At 38.6% G+C, this 25,878-nt stretch overlaps 1 protein-coding gene across 1 annotated transcript; it reads left to right on the top strand.

Annotated features, from left to right (window-relative positions):
* Positions 1–241: 241 nt before the first annotated feature.
* LOC113934072 (dnaJ homolog subfamily C member 25) lies at positions 242–25,607 on the top strand. Its single transcript, XM_027614620.1, has 4 exons — positions 242–670; positions 21,022–21,174; positions 22,872–23,342; positions 25,178–25,607. The coding sequence occupies exons 1-4, from the start codon at positions 338–340 to the stop codon at positions 25,298–25,300; spliced, it is 1,080 nt and encodes a 359-aa protein (XP_027470421.1). The 5' UTR covers positions 242–337; the 3' UTR covers positions 25,301–25,607.
* The last annotated feature ends 271 nt before the right edge of the window (positions 25,608–25,878 follow it).

Below are 25,878 nucleotides of genomic sequence, written 5' to 3'. Positions count from 1 at the left end.
GCAGGTGAAGTAATGATCGCGTGTGGGGGGCACGGTGGACGGTAACGCGCTCTGTACACACTGGTTACGTGTGCCTCAGACACTGGGACATCCACTAAGAACAAATCCTCCAGCAGCTGGGGCTAGGAAGGCAGTGATACACCGGAAGCGGCCCGGCGGCTGAGGCGTCCTTCTCCCCTAGCAACGGTCGTGAAGGAAGTGGTTGTCGCAGTCGCGCCCTGTGCGCCTGCGCGGAGGCGCCGCCTGCTGACGTGGAGCTAGGTCCCCGAGGCCGAGACCCTCTCACGGCGGAGTGCGGGAGAGCGGCCGGGGTGGTGGAACAGCGGCCGAGGCCGGGATGGCAGCGCCGCTCGCTCGGCGCTGGGGAGCCGGCGTTGCCGGCCGGTGCTGGTTGGTGCTGATGCCGCCCCTGCTGCTGGCGCTGCTGCTAGCGCGGTCCGCGGCGGCCCTGGTGGAGGGGCTCTACTGCGGCACGCGCGACTGCTACGAGGTGCTGGGGGTGAGCCGCACGGCGGGCAAGGCGGAGATTGCGCGGGCCTACCGCCAGCTGGCCCGGCGCTACCACCCCGACCGCTACCGGCCTGAGCCTGGCGACGAGGGCCCCGGACGGACGCCGCAGAGCGCCGAAGAGGCCTTCCTGCTGGTGGCGACCGCCTACGAGACTCTTAAGGTGAGGTCTGGGGACGCGGATGGGCAGCGAGGACTCCTGGCCGGCGGAGAGGGTTCTCGGTGACCCCTGCTCGAGCGCGGCCACCGTCACGATCCCTAGGATGTTTGTGATTTCCTACGTGGCCTTGCGAAAGAACCCGCACGCGGCTCATTGACAAAGATGGGAACTCCCTCGGGTCTTGGACAGCTAGTCCTCTCCTTTTTGTGACAGTTTTTGTATGCAAAGCTTTGGGCATCTTACAATTTAGAGAAAACACTTTAAAAACGTGCAGCTCACACTTGGAAAGCAGGGTGATTATTATAACCAAGATCTGTGATAGAACACAGGAAAGGTCTCCAATATTGAATGACTGTGATGGCACCAATTTGACATGACAAAAACTTTGTTTTTGTCTAGATTTCTGGGGATGGTATTAAATGTGACATTTAGGGGCGTGTGGGTGACTCAGTGGGTTGAGCGTCGGACTCTTGATTCCGGCTCGGGTCATGCCTGATCTCAGGGTCGTGAGATCCAGCTCGCTCTCAGTGGGGAGTCTACTTGGGATTCTCTCTCTCCCTCTGCCCCCACCCTGCTCTCTCTCTCTCTCTCTCTCTCTAAATAAATAAATAAAATCTTTAAAAAAATAAAAAATAAATTTGACATTTAGCTTGGGTTTAAGGACTTAGAAAAACACTAAGAACAATGAACAAGCAGTCAGAAGACCGGATATTTGACTCTTGGCTCCTACACCCCAGTATGACCTTGGATAGTGACTTAATATGTGACAGTAGCTCTTTCTTCATATGCAAAATTAAAGCCATGATACCTCCTCACAGGGTTCAGTCCTCAATGAGAATTGAATAAATTTGAGAAATCCCCTATACAGGACCTGCAAATACATGCTAAATGACTTGGGGTTCAAGACTCAAGTTCTGTCAGGAAAAATTTTGTGAATATGGATGTAGTCATTTGACAAAGGTTTTATCAAGTCCTTTGGGGATGGGGAGATTTAGCCTGTTCCTGTTCCTGTTTTCTTCTGCTACTGCAAAAAATCAAACCACATAAGGAATCACAAAGTATAAATCATATTTGATGGACTGCTTCAAGGCCCCATCATGCTAATGTAACAGCAGTTGTAGTTCTAAGGTGTTTCTTTATGGCTTTTTTTTTTCTTTCTTTCCCCCTTTGGAGGCGAAGTTTTCCATGTTGCTATGTAATGTTTTTAATGACTGCTTTGAGTGGGTATGCTATAATTTAACCATGGATTATTTGTTCAGAATAGCTTTCCAGAACTGAAAATACTGAATCAAGGAGCTAAAGGCTCTTCGTTCATGCTTTCCAGAGCAGTGTATATAATAGGCAGTCCTATTAACGAATATGACAAGTCCACTGTATTCTCCCTAGCATTGGTGAGACTGTAATTCTTATTGGCAGTTGACTGAAGAGTGGGTGGGGGCTGGGGAACGTGCAGACACCAGAGGGTTAGTTGCTTATTATTTAGGATATAGAGTGATTGAGGAAAGACTTCAGAAAAATGGGAAAGAACTTATCCATCCAGGGCAACCCAGCATCTAAAGTCCCAATCTTTGTTTTTCTGCAGTGAAGAAAGATAGTGCTCCAGACAAGCAGCCAGAAGGCTCTGGTGACATAAGGAAGCACTGGGAGGATGGAGAACTTCCAGAAGACAGGGCAGCAGAAACACTGGCAATTGCTGCCTTCTGTTGGGGTTGGAGATGGGTAGGTTTGGCATGAGAGTGGTGAACATGTTAGTAAGACATGAACGAAGAAAGAGAGACAGTAGAGAAATTCTTGCTGGGAGGAATCCCAAGACTCTATTCTTGCCATTTTCTTTAAGAGATAAGTTTGGAGGCTGATTTGATGAACTGTAATGGTTGCCTCTAAAATTTCTGCCCCTAAAATTTAGTGATTTGTTAGCGAATAAAAGCTTGATAAAATAATTTGTCCACTTTTGGGCAGTTAAAAACTGGTATGTCTGGAGAAAGTAACACTTTTAATCTTGATTCCAACAAGAGGTTTGCGGTACTACAAATGTCTCCCAAGTAGGAAACAGAAATTGGAGTAATACCGATGGAGGAGGGAGTGAGAGAATGTGCTGTAGTTTCCTCAGCCTCATTCAGTGTTACTGTCAGAGGAAAGGGATGTCTAGGGATGGTTTGGGCCCTTGAAAACCAGACCTAACTGAGCTCCATGAGAGCTATTTTAAAATTATAGAAATGGACTTCTAAGTGGAACACCTCCAGAAACTTTCTTTTTCAGACTTCATTGCAGATGCTCTCTCCTGAAATAAGGAAAAGGACTTTGATTTGCTGTATGTGGAAATTACTAAAAACAGGATGGTCAGATTTTATTTCTGTTATAATGGAAAACTGTGAGTAAGCTCCTAGAGAGTATCATTTCTGGGTAATGCAGAGATCTAATGAACTGGAGTCATCCAGTTTGGACAGCCTCAGCCTTCCAAATTATCCCCTTGAGGCAATGAGGATTTAACCACTACTTTACTCGAATTATATCTGCAGGCTAGAATGAGGGCAAAGAGGTCCATGTGGCCGGTCAGATAGAATAGTGGGAGAAGCTGATGAGTTCCAATGGCTCTGGAATAAAGAGGAGATACAGAGCCCTCTATAGAATTCCACAAATCATCTCATGGAGGTAGCAGACGCCTACCTGGGACCACTTCATTTCTGTTTGCTAGTTTTGTTATATGCTATATCTTTCTCCATAAAGAATAACAGTAAACCCTGTGAAAGGTGTACTTATCTATAGAGCCAGCAAAAAAGGAGGGAGGGATTTGGGAAGACTGTGTCATCCTTCAGAGCCACATGCAATTATTGCTGGCATATAGAAGAAGAAGCTGATTTTACGTTTGTTTTGTAAAATACACCGGTAGATTCCATTTCTGGAACAGTGTATCTAACAGAAATTGTTCCTTTCTTGAAATCTGAAATAATTTAGTTGTAAATTCACTGGAGCTAGGAGTCTTTTTTTTCTCCCCCCGTGATTTTTTATTTTTTTTATTTTTTATTTTTTTATTTTTTTTAAAAATTTTATTTATTTATTTGACAGAGAGAGAAGACAGCGAGAGAGGGAACACAAGCAGGGGGAGTGGGAGAGGGAGAAGCAGGCTTCCCGCGGAGCAGGGAGCCCGATGCGGGGCTCGATCCCAGGACCCTGGGATCATGACCCGAGCCGAAGGCAGTCGCTTAACGAACTGAGCCACCCAGGTGCCCCGTCCCCCCATAATTTTTTAAAAGATTTATTTATTTTAGAGAGTGAGAGCATGCGCGCATGCACACGAGTGGTGGGGGAGGGGCAAAAGGAGAGGGAGAGAGCGAGAATCTCAAGCAGACTGCTCACTAAGCGCATAGCCCAACAAGGGGCTCAGTCTTGCCACCCTGACATCAGAACCTGAGCCAAAGAGTATGAGGCTCAACCGACTCTACCACCCTGGCACCCCCTCCCCCCATAATTTTTTGATAACCTTTTAATTTATTAGTTTGTTCAAGTCTCTTAATATTTTTAATGTATGTTATATAAGAAGCTATATTATATCTTTGTTATAACCTTATAGTGGTACTCATCAAAACTTCTAATAACCAAAGATCTCTGAATGTTGATAATATGTACATCATCAAAATGGGAATTTATATTCAAGAAATATAGTGGATTTATGACTCTGAGGTTGTATTGGTCAAATACATGCCTCTTTGAGAGAGAGGTTTTTTTTTTTTGATGGTGGTTGTTAAAAAGTAAGTACACTAACATGATTTAAATACAGTTGGTAAGAGAAGAAGATATTATCACACTTGATCATTGTTATTTTAGCAACACAGATTCTACCTGTGCACAGAGCAATTGAGGAACACCAGAAAAAGAAGGATGGGTAATAATGGAAGGTAAAGGCACTGGTCAGATGCTTTCATCAAGTCGTGCTTAGTTCATAGTTTCAAATAACTTAAAATTGCAGTTCTCAGCAGGACTTCAAACCATTATGATTTCACACACTGCTTTATTTTTGTTTCATAATATAAGCAAAGTCAAGACAATGAAATAGTATTTAGTGTATCTGACTACTGGGGATTCAGGGAATTCATGGACTTTGGAAGTCAAGTAAATGGACTCTACTTGCTGTGTCAACATTGGATCTTTTTATGTGGATATAGCACTTATCACACTGAACTGTAAATACTGAGTAGCCCTCCCCTCTCCACTAAACCATCTCCTTGCCTTTTTGTTTGTATATCCATGGCACCTAGCCCAGTGTCTGGCACATCAGATAATGAATGTTTGTTAAATGAAAAATTGGTATCTGGAGATAGATTCAGTGGATTTCTGACATTTTGACATTGTTATGTGAAGCCTGCTTTGGCATTTTACCCTAAATGTAGTTTTAAAAAGTGGTACAGATAAAGTAGATTGGATGACTATGAATGAAAAATTCCCACGAGAGAAAAATTGCACTTCTATTTTTAAGGAGAAATTCTGTTTTTTAAAGTGAGAACATTAATCCTTTTTGAATATAGATTGAGTTGGATGAAGTAGATGAAATAAGGATGGCCTAGAAATAAACAGATGATGGAACAGGTGGAAAGAATGCACTGAGAACATGGGAAAATAGACTTTGACAGTATTTTGCAAAATTCACAAAAGAAGAACAGGAAAGGTCTTGGCAGTACTACTGGCATGAAGGTTATCTGATAAGGTAATAGGTAGTGAGAGCCTTTTACTATTCTAGCCTTGTCTTGGCAGGGAAGTCACAGAACACTTCAGTTTCTTTTTATCAGCCTGATTGATGTAACAGGGCTTTAGCACTTATGAAGAATTTGGCATAAGGGGGGATTCTGAATGCCCTGCCCTTTTATGTTTCTGTTCATTGTTCTTTCCTAGTTTATTCTACTTAATCCTTTCTGTAACCTGTACTAGGTGGGTGTTGGGGGAGGAAACCAATGAAGAAGGCACAGTTCTTGCCTGTAAGCTTTTACCATAACAAGAAGACAGATACTTATTGTTCAGTTATTATTTATTTAAGTTATATAATAAAGATATGTGTAGATTATATTACAGCACTGAGAGGGTACAATTATTTTTTCTTCGGGGATTGGAGAAGAATATACTCTTTGGTCTGGATCTAGAACAGTCACCGAAGGTTGATGGTGAAGGGACATTTCTGTTAGAGGGAAAACTTGATCAACAAAAACATGGAGTCATGAATGTGCAAGACTTGTCCAGGAACGAGATGTAGTTTCGTGAGGTATTATAGTGTTTTCTCCACCAGTGATCATTTTTGTTATATTTCTCCCAAGGACTCTTTGTTTTGGGGAAAAACAATTAACTGCACTTCTTAGTATTATTGTTTTTCTTTTTCAGCATCTATTCAGATTAATCAGTCATTCATAATAATTGGGTATTCATAAAAATAATAAAAAACATGTAAATTTCTATTACAGTTGTGATGCTGATAAACAGCGAAATTAAGTAAGCTTGATGGCAGATAGTTTTCATTTCACATGTCAACTCTGATTGGTCATGACTCCCTGAAACACTTGCCAAGGTTTTGAGGACTTGTCTGGGTTTAGTGGGAAAGATAAGATGTTTGATAGTGATTTCTCCCATGGGCCTAGAAGATGGGTGTGGTACTTTATATACCACACCTGCTATTTCTGCTGTGAACCCATAAGTGCTTTTTATTTTTTACTGATACCGTAATTTCAGCTGTTATTCCCTATTTAGGGCAAAGGTTGACTGTACATCAAGTATGTTCACAATTTTAGTTCTGTGATGACACATGATGTTACCAATAACCAATCAGAGCTTCTGATTAACATAAAAACTACTGAGTTGATATAATTCTGGCCGGAAACTGAGTGCTTGAGATTTTAATTTAGCTTGTGTGGATTTATCATAGATAAAAGAACATTCTGAGATATTCACAGCACAAAGACCGTTACTGCATTTTTCACAGATATTAGAGGATATACTGCTTCTAAGTTAGAAGCCTGTCAGGTGCATGGTAGGGAGAATGTTTCAGGAGACTGGAATATATTTTGGGATCAGGTGATGAACAACCCTTTAATCTGTGTTCAGCAATTTGAACTTTATGTATTGAATAGTGACCAGAGGTTTTAAAGTGGAGAAATAAACACAATCTGATGTTTCTTTCAGAAAGAAAATTCTGGGAACAATATTGAGAATGGGTTGGGGAAGGCTGGAAGGTTCTTGTCTGAATTCATTTCCACCATTTTCTGGAATCTCAATTCCTCTTTGGTAACTTGAAAACCTCTTAGTTGGTGTACTTCACATTCCTTTCGCTTATTTTTGCTTCTTTTAAAGCTAAGGTCACATTTATCTTCTTTTTTTACTGTTGGCTATCTTCACTTCATCTCCTTTTCTTTCAAGCTGTTGTAGACTGACGTGCATCAGCACACGTAATGGAATTGTTCTTAACATGAACAATGGTGTTCTAAGTGTCAGATTTGAATGCTGCTCATTTCTCCCTCCTGGCACTATCTGTGGCATTTGATATTGTTGATCATGTAGCTCTTTAAGCTGCTCTCCCTTGACTCCCTCAGTGTTATTCTCTCCTGTATCTCCTATCTTTCTAGTCATGTCTTTTCAGTCTTTATAATCTTCTGCCTACACCTTAAACATTGCTTTTCCTTAGAGTTCTGTCCCTTGGGTACTCTTTTCTTTTTGTTTTCTAAGCTCTTCCTGATGAAACTCAACCACATCTGTGACAATTCTAAAATCTGTGTGGTCTCTAGGTTCATATTTTCAGTTGTGTCTCATTTGTAGTACAGTTACCCAAAATTAAACATTTCGGAAATCGATCTTGTTTGTTAAAGCCTAACAGAGGAGTGGGGCGCCTGGGCGGCTCAGTTGTTAAGCGACTACCTTCAGCTCAGCTCATGATCCCAGGGTCCTGGGATTGAGCCCCACATCAGGCTCTCTGCTGGGCGGGAAGCCTGCTTTTCCCTCTCCCACTCCCCCTGCTTGTGTTCCCTCTCTCCCTGTATCTCTCTCTGTCAAATAAATAAATAAAATCTTTAAAAATAAAAAAATAATAAAAATTTTAAAAAAAGCATAACAGAGAGAAGCAGCCTCCACGCTGAGCACAGAGTGTGACGTGGGGCTGATCTCACCACCCTGAGATCATGACCTGAGCCGAAACCAAGAGCTGGACACTTACCTGACTCTGCCACCCAGGCACCCCTGTCATGAGAATCTTAAGAGATTACATACATGTGCTTTGGGGCACAGAGTAACATGGTCCACACAGTAACTATAATTAGAAACTTCACTGTTAATCCTCAAGATGACTGGTTCTTAAACTCCCTCGATCATTAAATCTTATTTATTCTACTTTTTAGTCTCTAAAATCTCTTTCTCCCTCATTCTATTCTTTTTTTTTTTTTTAAGATTTTATTTATTTATTTGACAGAGAGAGACACAGCCAGAGAGGGAACACAAGCAGGGGGAGTGGGAGAGGGAGAAGCAGGCTTCTCGCTGAGCAGGGAGCCCGATGTGGGGCTCCAGAATCATGACCTGAGCCAAAGGCAGATGCTTAATAACTGAGCCACCCAGACGCTCCTCCCTTATTCTATTCTTTACAATATTGTCAGAGTAAACTTTCAAAAATAAACACACCTACTCAATGCTATTGTTCTCAAGCTTTAAAACATTTCATTTTTGAATAGCACGGACAATAACACTCTAGCAGTTTAGCATGGCATATAAGGTCCCTCTACAGTTCTTATCCAAATCAGTCTTCCTAGCCACTTTTACTACACCTTTCTTCCTAAATTACCCTAGTGCTCAGGCTTCAATGAATCCATCCTATTCACTGATGCTTCTGTACCTTAACACTTGCTGTTAACCTTTGTCTGAAACAAGTTATACTACATCGTACTTGCTTTTCAAGATCCAGTACTCATTTCTTCTCTGCTTGGATCCCATTACCAGTGATCTCAGGCAGAGTTAGTCAGTCCTTTCTTGCCTAGCACATCAAATTGCATTTTTCTTGCTTGCTAGATTCTTCTAGATGGGAGAGTTTTTGAGACCAGGGTATTATCTTTTCTTTTTGTCCTCCGTTGAGTCCAGCACAAGGCTTAATGCTCTGCATAATTATTTGCTGAATTGGAAATGACTAAGGTTTCTAAAAGCTCAAGTAACCAAGTAGATGATGATACTCTACTATTAAGTGAAACATGGAGGGACAGATTTGGGTTTTGAGCATGTTTACTTTGAGATATTTATGTTACATTTAGGAAATACTTAGGAGATATTTGAAAATAGGACACAGGAAAAGCAGATCTGAGTGTCACTAGTAATTAGGTGATACTGCAAATCAAGGAAGTTGTTGAGGCCACATGTAGACAGAAGAGAAGACATATGAGAAGACAGTTGCACTAGTGACTAGGGGCAGGGAACAAGAAGAGAAATAAAACTGATAGCAGTTAATTTTATTCCTCTTTAATAGGATGTAATGGCCTGGAAAAACATTTAGGGAAACAGATGTTATTTTTTTTTAAAGGATCATTTGTGTATGTGTATTTCTTTTAAAATGGGGTGTAGATATATATGCGTGTGTGTGTGTGTGTGTGTGTGTGTGTGTATTTTTTTTTTTTAGAGAGGGAGAGTGAGAAAGAGTCCCAAGCAGACTCCATGCTGAGTGTGGAGCCTGACAGGGGGACCAGTCCCATGATCCTGAGATCATGACCTGAGCCAAAATCAAGAGCTGGCTGCTCAACTGACTGTGCCACCCAAGCACCCCAATGGGATTAATATATATTTTTAAGAATGAGCAAAATAGAGGGAATTAAGATAGTGGAGGAGTAGGGAACCCTAAATTTGGTACCTCAAATACAGCTAGATAGTTATCAAATCATTCTGAACACCTGCCAAATCAATTGGAAATCTGAGAAAAGAAATGCTGCAATTCTACAAATAGAAAAGCAATCACTTTTTGCAAGGTAGGAAGTGGGGAGACTTGAATCTGGGGTGATATATTGGAGGATATAATGGAGGGAAGGGAGCTTGCTTAAGAAGGCTACTGCAAAGTATTATAAGCAGTGGAACACAAAATCGGAACTTTTAGAAGTCTGCTATAGTGTGGTAGTCCCTGGCTTAAAGGTGCTCAGGTGGCAAAGCAGGGCAGAATCCCAGGTGGGACACCTTGGTATCAGGATCCCAGGGTCACAAGAAGAATGGGGGTGCCTGAGTGTGGCAGATTTCTCAGGTACAAGAGTGGGGAACCCGGCTGACAACAGCCAGTTTAGGTGCTGGCTTTCTGCTCTGGGTTGCCATAAACCCGGGAACTGCTGCACGGTCGTGCTCCTGCTCTTCTGGAGGGTGTCAAGCAAAAGGCAGAAGCATGGTGAGAGGAACAGCACAGGTCTTATCAGCAGGAAACTAAAATTTGGAGTTTTGAAACTCAGTTGTGTGCCTGGGATAAAAATGCTTGGCCACAGGCCAGGTGAACACAGAGTTCAGACAGAAACCAGGGAGACAAAAGTGACTGACTGCTTTTCTGTGAGGGCTCACTGGTGTGAACTTTCAGCTCCAGGACTAGAGAGCAGGGTGCAGCCATTTTCTTCACACCCGTCGGTGCTAAAAGCCTTCACGGAGCAAAACAGTGCCACATGGTGGAACCCAGAGTGGCTTACACTGAGCGCAGCCCACTGGCAAGGGAGGTACATTTCCATTAGGGCAAGGGCACTTGAGAATCAGTGCAACAGGCCTCTCCCCCAGAAGGCGAGCAGGAACAACTGGCTCGCACCAAATTTACTGATCATAGATGGCTACAGAGCTTCTGCTCTTGGGGAAAACAGTATATAGCATTTGTGGGGGTTTTTTATTCTTTAGTCTTTCAGTATTATTTTTTCAGTTATTTTCTTATTTTTTCAATTATTTTTATATATATGTTATATATTATTCTTTCTTTTCATTGTATTTTATTTTTGTATATATATATGTGTACATATATATATATATATATATATATATATAAATTTTCTTTCTTATTTTGGGATCTAGTTTCCTTTAACAAGCAGACCAAAACACACCCAGGATCTAGTGTTTTGTGGGTTTTTTTGTTTCTTGTTTGTTTTTTTGTTTTGTTTTGTTTTTTTCTGATTTGTTTTGTGTTTTTTCTTGTTATTGTTGTTGTTCTCTTTCTTTCTTCTATTCTTTTCTGGACAAAATGATGAGACTGAGAAATTCACCCCAAAACAAAGAACAGGAGGTAGTACTCACTGCCAGGGAGTTAATCAATATGAATAAAAGTAAGATATCTGAACTAAAAATTTAAAACAATGATTATAAAGATACTAGTGGGCTTGAAAAAAGCATAGAAGACACTAGAGAATTGCTTACTAGAAATAAAAGAACTAAAATCTAGTTAGTCTGAAATTAAAAATGCTACTACCAAGATGCAGTCCCAAATGGAGTCTATAAAAACAAGAATGAATGAGGCAGAAGAAGGAGTCAGTGATATAGAAGATAAAATGATGGAAAATACGCTGAAAAGAAGAAAGAAAACTGCTGGATCATGCAGGGAGACTTAGAGAACCCAGAGATTCTATAAAGTGAAATAATATCCAGATAATAGGGGTCTCAGAAGATGAAGAGTGGGAGAGAGGGGCAGAAGGTTTATTTGAACAAATTATAGCTGAGAACTTCCCTAACCTGGGGAAGGAAACAGGCATTTAAGTCCAGGAGGCACAGAGGAACCCCCCCCCCAAATCAATAAAAATAGGTCAGCTCCTCAACATATAATAGTGAACGTTGCAAATTTCAAAGATAAAGAGAAAATTCTGAAAGTAGCTTGGGGCAAGAGGTTCTTAATCTGCAAGGGTAGAAACAAGGCTGGCAACAGACCTGTCCACAGAGACCTGGCAGGCCAGAAAGGACTGGCATGATATACTCAATGTGCTAAATGGGAAAAATATGCAGCTAAGAATACTTTATCCTGTAAGGCTGTCATTCAGATTAGAAGGAGAGCTAAAGAGTTTCCAGGACAAACAAAAACTAAAGGAATTTGTGAACAGTAAACCAGCCCTGCAAGAAATATTAAAGGGGATCCTTTGCGTGAAGAGAGAACCCAAAAGTAACAAAGACTAGAAAGGAACAGAGACAATCTACAGGAACAGTGACTTTACAGGTAATACAATGGTACTAAATTCGTATCTTTCAATAATGTAAATGGACTAAATGCTCCAATCAAAAGACATAGGGGATCAGAATGGATTTAAAAAAAAGATGCTGTTTACAAGAGACTCAATTTAAACCAAAAGACACCTCCAGAGTGAAAGTGAAGGGGTAGAGAACCATTTATCATGCCAGTGGACATCAAAAGAAAGCTGGAGTAGCCATCCTTATGTCAGACAAACTAGATTTTAAACCAAAGACTATAATGAGAGATGAGTAAGGGCACTATATCATAATAAAAGGGTCTGTCCAACAAGAAGATTAACAGTTGTACATATTTATGCCCCTAACTTGGGAGCAGCCAAATATATAAAACAATTAATAACAAAATTAAAGAAACTCATTGATAATAATAGGGGACTTTAATACCCCACTCACAGCAACTGACAGATCAGTTAAGCAGAAGATCAACAAGGAAACAAGAGTTTTGAATGACCAGATGATCTGTATTTAACAGATATATTCAGAGCATTTCATCCTAAAGCAAGAGAATACACATTCTTCTTGAGTGCACATGGAACATTTTCCAGAATAGATCACATACTGGGCCACAAATCAGGTCTCAATCGGTACAAAAAGATTAAGATTATACCATGCATATTTTCAGACCACCATGCTTTAAAACGTGAAGTCAAGCACAAGAAAAAATATGGAAGGACCACAAATACATGGAAGTTAAAGAGCATCCTACTAAAGAATGAATGGGGGCAGGGGGCGCCTGCATGGCTCAGTTGGTTAAGCGTCTGCCTTCGGCTCAGGTCATGATCCTGAGGTCCTGGGATCGAGCCCTGCATCGGGCTCCCTAGAGGGAGCCTGCTTCTCCCTCTCCTCCCCACTTATGCTCTATCTCTGTCTGTCTCTCAAATAAATAAATAAAATCTTAAAAAGAAAAAAAGGAATGAATGCGTGCGTCAACCAGGAAATTAAAGAAGAATTTTAAAAAATACATGGAAGCAAATGAAAGTGAAAACACTACAGTTCAGAACCTTTGGAATGCAGCAAAGGTGGTCCAAAGAGGGCAGTATATAGCAACACAGGCCTTTCTCAAGAAACAAGAAAAGTCTTAAACACACAACCTAACCTTACACCTAAAGGAGCTAGAAAAAGAACAGCAAATAGAGTGCCTGGGTGGCTCAGTCAGTTAAGCAACTGACTCTTGATTTCAGCTCAGGTTGTGATCCCAGAGTCCTAGGATCAAGCACAGCATCAGGGTTACCACTCAGCAGGGAGTCTGCTGCTCTCCCTCTTCCTCTGCCCCTTCTCCTACTTACATGTGTACTCTTTCTAAAATCTTAAAAAAAAAAACAGCAAATAAAGCCTAAATCTAGCAGGAGAAGAGAAATAATAAAGATTAGAGCAGAAATCAATGATATAGAAACCAAAACCTGTAGAACAGATCAATGAAACTAGGACCTGGTTCTCTGAAAGAATAAGATTGATAAACCAGTAGCCAGACTTATCAAAAAGAAAAAAGAAAGGAGGAGAGATCACAACCAACACCAAAGGAATACAAACAGTTATAAGAACATGTATATGAGCAACTATATGCCAACAAATTCGGTGATCTGGAAGAAATAATTGCTTTCCTAGAAACATATAAAGTACCAAAACTGAAACAGAAATAGAAAACCTGAACAGAACCGTAACCACCAAGAAAATTGAAGCAATAATTAAAAATCCCCCAAAAACAAGAGTTCAGAGCCAGATGGCTTCCCAGGGGAATTCTACCAAACATTTAAAGAAGAAATAATAACCTATTCTTCTGAAGCTGTTTCAAAAAATAGACATGGAAGGAAAACTTCTAAACTCTTTCTATGAGGCCAGTATTACCTTGATCCCAAAACCAGACAAAGACCCCACCAAAAAGGAGAATTACAGACCAATATCCCTGAGGAACATGGATGCAAAAATTCTCACCAAGATACTAGCCAATAGGATCCAACACTACATTAAAAGTATGATTCATCACGACCAAGTGGGATTTATTCCTGGGCTCCAAGGGTGGTTCAACATCTGCAAGTCAATCAATGTGATACACTACATTAATAAAAGAAAGAACAAGAACCATATGATCCTCTCAATAGATGTAGAAAAAGCATATGACAAAGTATAGCATCCTTTCTTGATTAAAACTTAACAGTGTAGGGTTAGAGGGAACATACCTCAGTATCATAAAAGCCATCTACAAAAAGCCCACAGCGAATATCATTCTCAATGGGGAAAAACAGAGCTTTTCCCGTATTAAGGTCAGGAACACGGCAGGGATGTCCACTATCACTACTGTTGTCCAACATAGTACTAGAAGTCCTAGCCTCAGTAATCGGGCAACAAAAAGAAATAGAAGGCATCCGAATCGGCAAAGAAGTCAAACTCCCACTTTTCCCAGATGACATGATACTCTATGTGGAAAACCCAAAAGACTCCACCCCAAAATTGCTAGAACTCATACAGGAATTCAGCAGAGTGGCAGGATATAAAATCAGTGCACAGAAATCAGGTCGCATTTCTATACACTAACAATGAGACAGAAGAAAGAGAGATCAAGGAATCAATCCCATTTACAATTGCATCAAAAACCATAAGATACCTAGGAATAAACCTAACCAAAGGGGCAAAGGATCTGTATTCAGAAAACTAGAGAACACTCATGAAAGAAATTGAGGAAGACACAAAGAAATGGAAAAATGTTCCATGCTTTCCATGCTCATGGATTGGAAGAACAAATATTATTAAAATGTCTATGCTACCTAGAGCAATCTATACATTCAGTGCAATCCCTATCAAAATACCACCAACTTCTTTTCACAGAGCTGGAACAAATAATCCTAAATTTGTATGGAACCAAAAAAGACTCCAAATAGCCAAAGGAATGTTGAAAAAGAAAACTATAGCTGTTGGCATCACATTCTGGACTTCAAGCTGTATTACAAAGCTATAATCATCAAGACAGTATGGTACTGGCACAAAAACAGACACATAGATCAGTGGAACAGAATAGAGAACCCAGAAATGGACCCTCAACTCTATGGTCAACTAATTTTCAACAAAGCAAGAAAGAATATCCAATGGAAAAAAGTTTCTTCAACAAATGGTGCTGGGAAAATTGGACAGCCACATGTAAAAGAATGAAACTGGACCATTTTCTTACACTATACAGAAAAATAAACTCGAAATGGATGAAAGACCTAAATATGAGACAGGAATCCATCAAAATCCTAGAGGAGAACGCAGGCAGCAACCTCTTTGACCTTGGCCATGGCAACTTCTTACTAGACACATCTCCAAAGTCAAGAGAAACAAAAGCAAAAAATGAACTACTGGGACTTCATCAAGATAAAAAGCTTCTGCACAGCAAAAGAAATAGTCAACCTATGGAATGGGAGAAGACACTTGCAAATGTCTTATCAGATAAAAGGCTAATATCCAAAATCTATAAAGAACTTACCAAACTCAATACCCAAAGAACAAAAAATCCAGTCAAGAAATGGGCTGAAGACATGAACAGACATTTCTCCAAAGAACACATACAAATGGCCAATAGACACATGAAAAAATACTCAACATCACTTGGCATGAGGGAAATACAAATCAAAACCACAATGAGGTACCACCTTCCACCTATCAGAATGGCTAAAATTAACAAATCAGAAAACAACAGATGTTGGCAAGGATGCGGAGAAAGGGGAACCCTCTTACACTGCTGGTGGGAATGCAAACTGGTGCAGCCACTCTGGAAAACAGTATGGAGGTTCTGTGACAAGTTAAAAATAGAGCTACCCTATGACCTAGCAATTACACTACTAGGTATCTATCCAAAGGATACAAACATAGTGATTTCAAAGGGGCACATGCGCCCTAATGTTTATAGCAGCATTATCAACAATAGCCAAATTATGGAAAGAGCCCAAATGTCCATCAGCTGATGACTGGATAAAGATGTGGTATATATATCCAATGGAATATTACTCAGCCATCAGTAAGAATGAAATCTTGCCATTTGCAACGACGTGGATGGAACTAGAGGGTATTATGCTAAGCAAAATAAGTCAGAGAAAGACAAATACTGTATGATTTCATTTATATGTGGAATTTAAGAAACAAAACAAATGAACATAGGGGAAGGGAAGGGAAAATAAGATAAAAACGAAGAGGGAGGCAAACCATAAGAGACTCTTAATGATAGGAAACAAACTGAGGGTTGCTAGAGGAGAGTTGGGTGGGGGTAAGGGGTAACTAGGTGATGGGCATTAAGGAGGGCATTTGATGTAATGAGCACTGGGTGTTATATGCAACTGATGAATCACTAAATTCTACCCTGAAACTAATAATACAGTATATGCTAACTAAATTGAATTTAAAGAATTTTAAAAAAGAAAAAAGTGAACAAAATATTACATTTTCATATATAATTGATTCCTGGCCTTTAACATCCTAAAATGGTTTCTCCTATCTGTGTAACTGAAAATTTTTAATGTAAAAGTGGCTGCAATATCAAATTATTGCAATTTTGTATATTGAGATCAAACAGTTCATTATTTCTTTCAAGGGCAAGAATGTAATATATTTTTGCCTCTGGGGAGGGGGGAGTATGATCATTTTCATAAGAGAAGGAAGGATTCAGTGCTTTCTTTGTTTGTGGGTTTCCTCTTGTTCACTTTTGATCTAGATATTGGTGGTTATGTTCCAGTCCTCCTGCATGTGCCCAAGAGGATTGGGAGTGGAGTGGACACCAGCAGAAGCACCATTTTTTCCTGTAGACATTAGAAACAAGGAGCTTATTGCCCTGCTTGTCAAGGCTCAGGACAGAGAGGAGGAAGAAACAAGTATAAAGGTTTTGGTTTTGGAAAGAAGTTGGAATCTCCTGACCGTGGGACCTTAAGATCCACAAAATTGCTGAAAGAAAAAGTACTACCTTATTGAAAGGTAAGACATTAAACTGTTTTAAGGTTTAAGCCGTTTTAGCCACAGTAGCATGTCTTCCTAAGCTGTGAAATCAAGCAGTCATTTCTGCTAAGCCAAAGTTTTTGTGAAATAATCACCCATCCAGCCTTCCTGGTGAGATAGAGACCTGTATTGCTCAAGGGATGTTTATAGTGAGGGAGAGCCTTTACAAAATTGTACTCATTTTTAAATTGACATTTACTGAATGCCAGGCACTGTGGTAGGCCTTGGATATACAGAGATTAATGTGTCAGTCACCCTACCTATCTTCCAGAAGTTCTCATTCAAGGAAAAGAAAAAAACTGATATTTGCAATGTGATAAGTGCTATAATAAATAGGTCACATGTGTAATAAGAGTGGTCTAAATCTGAAGCAGTAATGTTTGTGTCCCAAAGGATTAATGGAAGCTCATGAGGTTGGAAGAAAGGGATGGGCATTTGAGGTAGAGAGAATTATATGTTTAAAGACATAGGTATGAAAGAGGGTGCTGTACTGGAAGAACACACCAAATTGCAGAAATTACTATCTGATGTTTGCTATGGGGCAGAAGGGGGGCAAGTGATGAGATGTTGCTAGGTGAGAGTGGACTAGTTATGGAGGTCTTGTTGCATGCTAAGGAAATTTTAACTTACTTATTAGCCATGGGGAAGCATTGAAGATGAAAAAAAATTGTGGGACTACCTGAGTTCCAAGATGGGTAGGAGAAAAAATAAGTATGATGGTTTTAAAAGAAGTATGTACCTGTAGCTCTCAACTGGGCCCAGTCTCTTGTCTTTCCTTTTTTGCTAATAGTCCTCGTATCCTTGTGTTCTTACTAGGTTGATTCTAAACTTTGTAGGTTACTGGAGAGTAGGATTTTGATTTAGACTATTGAGGACTAACTCTCCAATCTGTGCCAACCTTGAACACCTTCCAAAGTGTATTCATGTCTCAACCTAAAATAATTTTCTTCATTCTGGAGAGAAAGCTATAAACCCAACAGTAAAGATTCTGGCTGATTACATGCTGAAACAAGGAGGTGGCCAACCTTTCTTGTCTTTAAAAACAGGGTCATAAATTTATGGTGACCTCAAGGAAAAGAAAGTCATCCTAAGAGAAGTCAGACTTGATCCTGAAACCTGCAGGAATTAATTTGAGGACTTATTAAAGGGCCCTGGTTGCAGTAGAGAGGTCAGACACAAGGTACAGATTTTGGAGTGGCTGGTCGCTGGAGTATTAGTTGACTATCCTATTAGAGGAGCTCAAGACTCAATGAAGTAAGTCACACATTTAGGGACCAGTGAGAAGATGGTGACCCTGGTGGAAGAGCTGGGTGAAATGTTTGAATAGGGATATCTGCATTCTATGGATTGTGACCTTCACTAAGATAAGGAAGGGTAGTTATTGGACCCATGACATTCAAATAGTAGATTTCAATGACACTCAAAGATCTTGCTGTATACTTTAACCAGGAGGAGTACAGTCAGGCTGGGCAAAGGGCTCTGTATAGGTAATGATGCTGGAGATCTGTCAGAATCTGATCTCAGTGTGGCAGTTAGTTTCAAAACCACATGTAATTTAGTTGGAGCAAGGAGAAGAATTGTATTTGAAGAAATACATTTCAAAAAGCATCTGCCAAGATTGAGAGGCTGAATTGAAAGTCAAAGATCTCAGGCCAAAAGCAGAACATTTCTATAAAATTAGTCCAAAAAACAGAAACCGGAGGGAGGATCGAAAAATTCTTAAAAGATGTCTTGAAGTACTCAAAATGAGATGCGTCAAGAGTTGTAGGCCATAGTCTTCAGAGCTATCTGTGACCTATAAAGTTTCTGTATGTCCTATAAAATTTCACCCTCTTTAGGTTAGAAGCTCTAAAGTATGATAATGGCTTATAGGAAGAAGAATAGATTGACAGTTGAGGTATGTGGCAGTTGACACAGAAAATCTTTTTTGACAGAAAGGAACATTCAAGGAGTGAATTTGAAAATGATTAACAGCCTGAGCTCAGCCCTCATATAATAGACAGGTCTCATACTGGCCCTCTAAATAGTGCTGTGGAATAGACTTTAAATATATTTACATTTAATTCTACTAGATACTAGTTTATCTAGTTTCAAATTCTAGTCAGAGGTAAAAAGTATTTTGAATGGGGGTGCCTTGGTGGCTCAGTCGGTTAAGCATCTGCCTTCGGCTGTCATGATCTCAGGGTCCTGGGATCGAGCCCTGCATTGGGCTCCCTGCTCGGTGGGGAGCCTGCTTCTCCCTCTCCCTCTGCCTTCCGCTCCCCCTGCTTGTGCTCTCTCTCTCTCTGTCTCTCTAAAATAAATAAAACCTTAAAAAAAAGAATGTACTGAACCTAAGAGAAATGACATTCAGATTCAGAATTTTAAAAAAAAATGTATTTAAAAAATTTTTTTTTAAATTTAAGATTTTATTTGAGAGAGAGAGTGGGAGAGAGAGCACAAGAGGGGGAGGGGCGGAGGGAGAAGCAGGCTCCCCACTGACCAGGGAGCCTGACGTGGGGCTCAATCCCAGGACTCTGGGATCATGACCTGAGTCCAAGACAGACGCTTAACTGACTGAGCCACCCAGGCACCCCCAAAATTATTTTTTTAAAAGATTTATTCATTTACTTATTTATGAGAGAAAGAGAGAAAGTACGTGCGCACAGGGAAAGGAGCAGAGGGAGAGGGACAAGCAGACTCCATGCTGAGTGCAGAGCCCAATGTGGGGCTTGATTTCAGGACCCTGAGATCATGACCTGACCTGAAACCAAGAGTCAGATGCTTAACTGACTGCACCACCCAGGCACCCCACAAATTCAGAATTCTTAATAGAAAGTATATGATTTTAATGGGTACAGAGGAGATTTTGTCATTAGCAAACTTACTTTAAGTCTAAGAAACTGCATGTTGGAGGATCAGGAGGTCCTGAATAGACCTGAGAGCCTCTGTCTTCGGTAGGAAAGCACTAGGTGTAGATTTTGAAATGCCTTTAGTTAAGTATTTGCAACTTTATGAGTGTTGAATAATTCATCCTAGAAAGACATCCTCTAGTTAAAGAATTTTTTTTTTTAATTTTCATAATGATTTGTATTGTACTCCCTTATAGAAAGTAAAGAATTTGTTGTGGTTTTACTCTTTAACATTTTTTGGGCATAAGACAAAATGAGGGTGCCTGGCTGGCTCAGTTGGTAAAGCATGCAACTCTTGATCTCTGGGTTGTGAGTTCAAGCCGCATATTGGGGGTAGAGTTTACTTAAAAAAAAAAAAAAGACAAAATAGGTTTACTGTGGGATTAAAAAAAAAGCAAATCATAACCCAGTGTAATAGTTCTTCAACGTATGTAGCTCAGTAAGAGATTAGCATTTATCCCTATTTGAAATTGATTAAAATTAAAGGTTTTAAGAAATGTTTTATTTGTGAACATTCAGAGCAGCATTTCAGAATGCTCTGATTTTTTTCAACATGTTTGTATGATTAAGAAAGATGTATATGTTAACTTATTTATGAACTGGGCTGGGACAATATGTTATAATAGTATATGTATTATGTATTTGTAACGTTTTTGTATATCATTTGATATTCAAAACACTAAAATTAGTAAAGCAGATATTATCTCTGTTTTATAAATGAGGAAGAGTGAGACTCAGAGGCTAAAAATATCACTTGAAGTCACAGAGTTAAACTTTCAACATTACTGCATCAGGGTTTCTTTGAGATGAGCATAATTCAGTTTTATAGGCACAGACTGGCTTTGTCTCCTTTTTATTGTCTTAGTCATTGCTTTCAACAGACAGCTTTCTACACAAGCCTGGAAAATGATTGTGAATATCTGTAATAGGGATAAACATTTGTTCCTATCAACAGTTACTGAGAGAAGGTAGCAACATGTTCTGAGGTTACAAGAACACAACATCCTTATTACCACCATTAACACTGGCTAAAACGGCATAGTTAATTGTTATTAAAATGTTTTTCTTTTTCCAGGAGGACTAACAATACTTAAGAATTACTTTTATTATGCTTATACCTAATATTAAAGTTCTAGAAGCAAATTTATGTGTGCTTTTGAAGAGTGGTAGGAAATTTTTTGGTTTTGATAGTTTCATTTCTTTTGTTCAGATTAATCTTATATGGTTATAAAATTCTGTTTGACTTTAACAGATTATAAACTACAGCCATTTTCTGAAATATCCTATGAAATTGGGTATCTTGTTATTTTACAGGATGAAGAAACACGAAAAGATTATGACTACATGCTGGATCACCCAGAAGAGTACTATAGCCATTACTACCACTACTACAGCAGGCGCTTAGCCCCTAAAGTGGATGTTAGAGTTGTGATTTTGGTCAGTGTATGTGCTATTTCAGTGTTTCAGGTGTGTATTGATGGAGGAGTGTGTCTACATGTGCACGTTGCCTAGTGCTGGTCATTAAAACTGATTTAGAAGTACCTTTTTATAAAATTTTACCTGTACCTGAGACTGATTTTTTTAGAGTAGAAAAATATTCATTTATTCAACCAATTGATTAACACTGGAATCTTTGTCAGTTGCAAATCCAAGAAATTGATGATAAATGTCATTATATAATAAGAAAACCCAACAACAGATCTTTTTCTCATTGTTCCCTTTAGAGTATTTCCCTCCTAACCTGATAATATTACTTTTGTAGGACTTTTCAATGATTTCCCATTAAATTTGTGAAAAACCTGAGCTTCTTGATATGACCTGACAAGTCTTGGCACCTATCCACCATCACTGTAACGACCAAAAATGTCCCACGCATTTCCACTGTCTGCTAAGGGCAGTTTTGCTTTGATTGAAAACTACTGAAATAGATTAAAAGAGTAGTAATCTTTCATGTTTTAAATGTCACACAAATTTAACTTCAGCTTGAAATGAGTTTTTCCTACTATTATTCTTAAACTAACCACAGCTATCTTGTCTTCTTTTAGAGGGAAAGAACATGTCAGGTGACTAGAATAAATCAATTTGCTAGTCTGAAAAATGCTTCTCTAGTTTAATTCCCAGAAATGAGATTTACTTTATATGACAAAAAGAATTACTTATTGAAAACTAAGGTTGTGGATTTTAAATGTATCTGCTTTTGCAGAAATATTTTCCTTTCAAAGGGGAAAGCAGGGATAATTTTACCTTTCTGTTTTAGATAATGTAATACCCTAGTAACATTTTCCCCCCCCAGTCCTAATAGAGTGCTGCTATAGTATTTCAAGATATTATTGGTGTAACTGCAATATTCATTCAGTAAAAGAGCAAATGTGTGGAAATGTGAATAGGACTTTTTCTGACAATTAACGAAAACCCTTTGTGTATATTTATGAAATAAGTTACGTGTTTTCCAGTCAGATAAGAGTTCAAACATATTAGAATCCTTTACTTCAGAATATGATGAGCATTACTGTGATAGATCGAGACGGTTTAGGGAAGAGATGGGAATGAATATAGTTGCCTGAGTCTATATCCTGTGATTTTTCTTTTTTTTAAACAGGTTCTTCACTGGCTAGTTTTGCCATGTAACTCTTCCCCCCAGAATGTAGGTCACAGTCTCACAGTCTTAAAAAAAAGAGAGATTTCTTAATAGTGATCTAGGGAAAGCCAAATGGTAGATGTGAAATCAAAGGTGTGGTGTGATTCTATTGATTTATCCCCTAATCTTGGGTATCTCCTGTCTGAATTAATGGCTTTTTGGCCTAGCTTAGGGCTTACCTGATTTATCCAGCCTCAGGTCCCATGTACGTGTGGGCATTATTCAATTTTATCTTTTACTTACAGAGAAAGATGATTGAGGTCCCTATTTTTTTAAATTAAGTAAGCTCTATGCTGAATATGGGGCTTAAATTCATGACCCCACTAAGCCAGCCAGGCACCCCTTGAGGTCCCTATTTTTAATCAGAATTGCTTTGGGGGGGGGGGATGGTGTTCACCAAGGTGCATTTTGGTAGTAAAATGACTACCAAAATTTTGGTAGTCATTTTTTTTTGTTAAATATTTCAGTTTTTTTTTGTTAAATATTTTTTTTTGTTAAATATTTTTTTCTTTGTTAAATATTTCAGTTTTTCAGCTGGTGGAACAGCTACGACAAGGCAATCAGCTACCTAGCCACAGTGCCCAAATACCGTATCCAAGCCATGGAGATTGCCAAGCAGCAGGGGCTACTCAAAAAAGCCAAAGAGAAGGGCAGAAACAAAAAGTCCAAAGAGGAAATTCGTGACGAGGAGGAGAATATCATAAAAAACATTATAAAAAGTAAAATAGATATAAAGGGAGGCTATCAGAAACCCCAGATATGTGATCTTCTCCTGTTTCAAATTCTCTTAGCACCTTTTCACCTGTGCTCATATGTGGTCTGGTATTGTCGATGGATCTATAATTTTAACATCAAAGGCAAAGAATATGGGGAAGAAGAAAGACTATATATCATACGAAAATCCATGAAGATGTCGAAATCTCAGTTTGATAGTCTAGAAGATCATCAGAAAGAAACTTTTCTTAAACGAGAGCTCTGGATAAAAGAGAATTATGAGGTGAGTAACTATTTGCTGGGATTTTTGTGTCCTCTTACTTATCTAAGTTAAAATTTGGTGTAGGGGAAGGGATCACAGAAATGCACTCCAGTTTCTGAAATCCAAGATTTAAATAATGAATAAAGATCTTATTTTTATTGAAAGTGTGACTGTATTTGGTAGTGGGACAGTGGGTTTTTAACCTGTAATTTGTCTTAAAAGATGAACTTCAAATATTTTAACTGACTCATGCTGAAAATCTTAAGAATGGTCTAATTTGTTATGTTAAACTGCAGTGGATAATATGTATGTTTGCAAGGATGTCACAACAACTTTACGTTAATTGCTCTAATTAAAATTTGTTCTTCCCCAAATTTTCTTTCAGTCATGTAAACTTAGCTACAGGGATTAAAAAACAAAACAAGGAAGGAATAAGACATGGAAATTTTGTTGAAATAACTTCATTTCAAAATAGAGCACAGAATCTTCTGTATAACTAACTTATATATGAAAAGTTACTTTTATTTTTTAAAAAATGCCTCTAAACTTTGGGCAGTTTAATAAATGTTATATTCTGTAGTTGTCAGCTACACCAGTTACCTTGAGGTGATCACGTGCTTAGCTAAAGTCTTAGAGGAACTATTTATCTCATCATAATGATATTGTTTTAGGTTTTGGGTAAAATTACTTGGCTAATGTATTAAAGATAAGAATAAAGCACAGTGATGGGGTACCTGGCTGACTCAGTCAGTAGAGCATGTGACTCTTGATCTTGTGGTCCTGAGTTCAAGCCTCACATCAGGGTAGAGTTTATTTAAAAAACAAACAAAACAAAAAGAACACAGCACAGTAAAATCTTCCTAAGAAATCTGAATATATTTGTGTTTTTAGTTTCGTAGACATTCCTTTTTATATGTGGTATACTAAATATATTTTACTGAAAGTAGAGTTCCAGTCTGAATTATATTTAAGTAACTTACTATGAATTGCCAGATTGTTTTGGCAAGTAGATATAGTTGGCCTGCTTGTAAATAACATAAAAATGGAAGGTAACATACTATTTTGCTCCTAAAGTATTTGAAAAGTTTTCTCTTAAGTAGGGTAAGCAGTCCAGTTCACAAAACTGTATCTTTCATGGAGTACTACCCTGGGCTGAATTACCATGTTATTATATGAGGTGATCTTAGTCATTATTTCCTAAAATTTGGAAGTAAAGTCATTTCTTTCTAAAATTTGATGCAACTGGTTATGAAAATTTGTCCATTTAGTTTCAGCTGACATCCACAAAAAGTTATAGAAACGAAGATTTTCTTTGTCCTTAACCTGCATGGTTTATTTGACCCTCTTTGGGAACCTTAATAAAATATTTTGAAAAACCAATAATTATCTTTAAATTTGGAGACAGTGGTATATATAAAGGTCATTTTATTCCTTGGTTAGGATCAACAAATACTGAAAGTCATCAGTTAAATTTTCAAAGGACCATATTAAAGAAATAGTGTGATTCTTTAAGATTGGACATTAGTTGTAGAGAGGAAATGTTTAAACTCTTTAAACTCAGCTGATGGATGATGTCAATGAGGAAAAGAATGTATTCTCAGGTTATAGAAATCAGTGACAAAAATTACTAAGTTCTTGTACAAGTTTTTTTTTTTTTTTTTTTTTAATTTAACACCAAGTGTTAAGGTGCTTAACTGCTTAGTATTTTTAGATGCATGGTCTACAGAAGACAAACCAGTACATTCATAGGAAACTTTTACCTAAAATGTAATTTGAAAAATGTAAATATGCATAAAGGTAATGACAAATGTTTCCCTTTGGATGGTAAAGTAATTTAGTGTTATTTATACTTACAGGTTTATAAACAAGAACAAGAGGAAGAACTAAAGAAAAAATTGGCAAATGACCCCAGATGGAAGAGATACAGAAGATGGATGAAGAATGAAGGGCCTGGACGGTTAACGTTTGTGGATGATTGAGGATTGCTGAATGCTACTATGCTAAACCTTAATTGTGATATTTTCATAACTGAATTATTTTAGAAATGTATCAACTGCTCCTCAGCAGTACTTAAAACTCCTCAAATATGTGATTAAACAGAATAATGTAGAAATTTAAACTTCCCCTTAAAACTTTATACATAAGACATTTATGATTGTTCAATTTTTATAACCTATTTGTGGATTTTGTTAAATGATCTGAAGATTTACTTGTTGCCATTTAAAATTTTTATATGTTTAGTTAAAAGATTTGACATGAAAATTTATTAGATACCATTTAAAATTTTTACGTGTTAAGTGTTTATTCTTTACAAGTGCTTCCTTATTCTTTGTTATAGTGCTACATTTTTCCGCTTCCATGGCCTCTAATATTTTCACAAAACATAAAAAATTATAACAGCATTTAATTACATTGTGAGTGTCTTTAGACATGAACTTCTTCAGCAAAATGATTTCAACTGTCATGTCATCTTCATCACAGTCATTCTAGGATTGAAATATGTTCAAAATACCTCTCTAGGAGAGTCTTCTGCCAGAATATGCTGATACTATTTTTC

This window comes from Zalophus californianus, chromosome 13, assembly GCF_009762305.2.
Source record: "Zalophus californianus isolate mZalCal1 chromosome 13, mZalCal1.pri.v2, whole genome shotgun sequence".
Taxonomy (NCBI): domain Eukaryota; kingdom Metazoa; phylum Chordata; class Mammalia; order Carnivora; family Otariidae; genus Zalophus; species Zalophus californianus.
The sequence above is the reverse complement of the archived record's forward strand: the minus strand, read 5'-3'. Positions and strand labels throughout refer to the sequence as shown.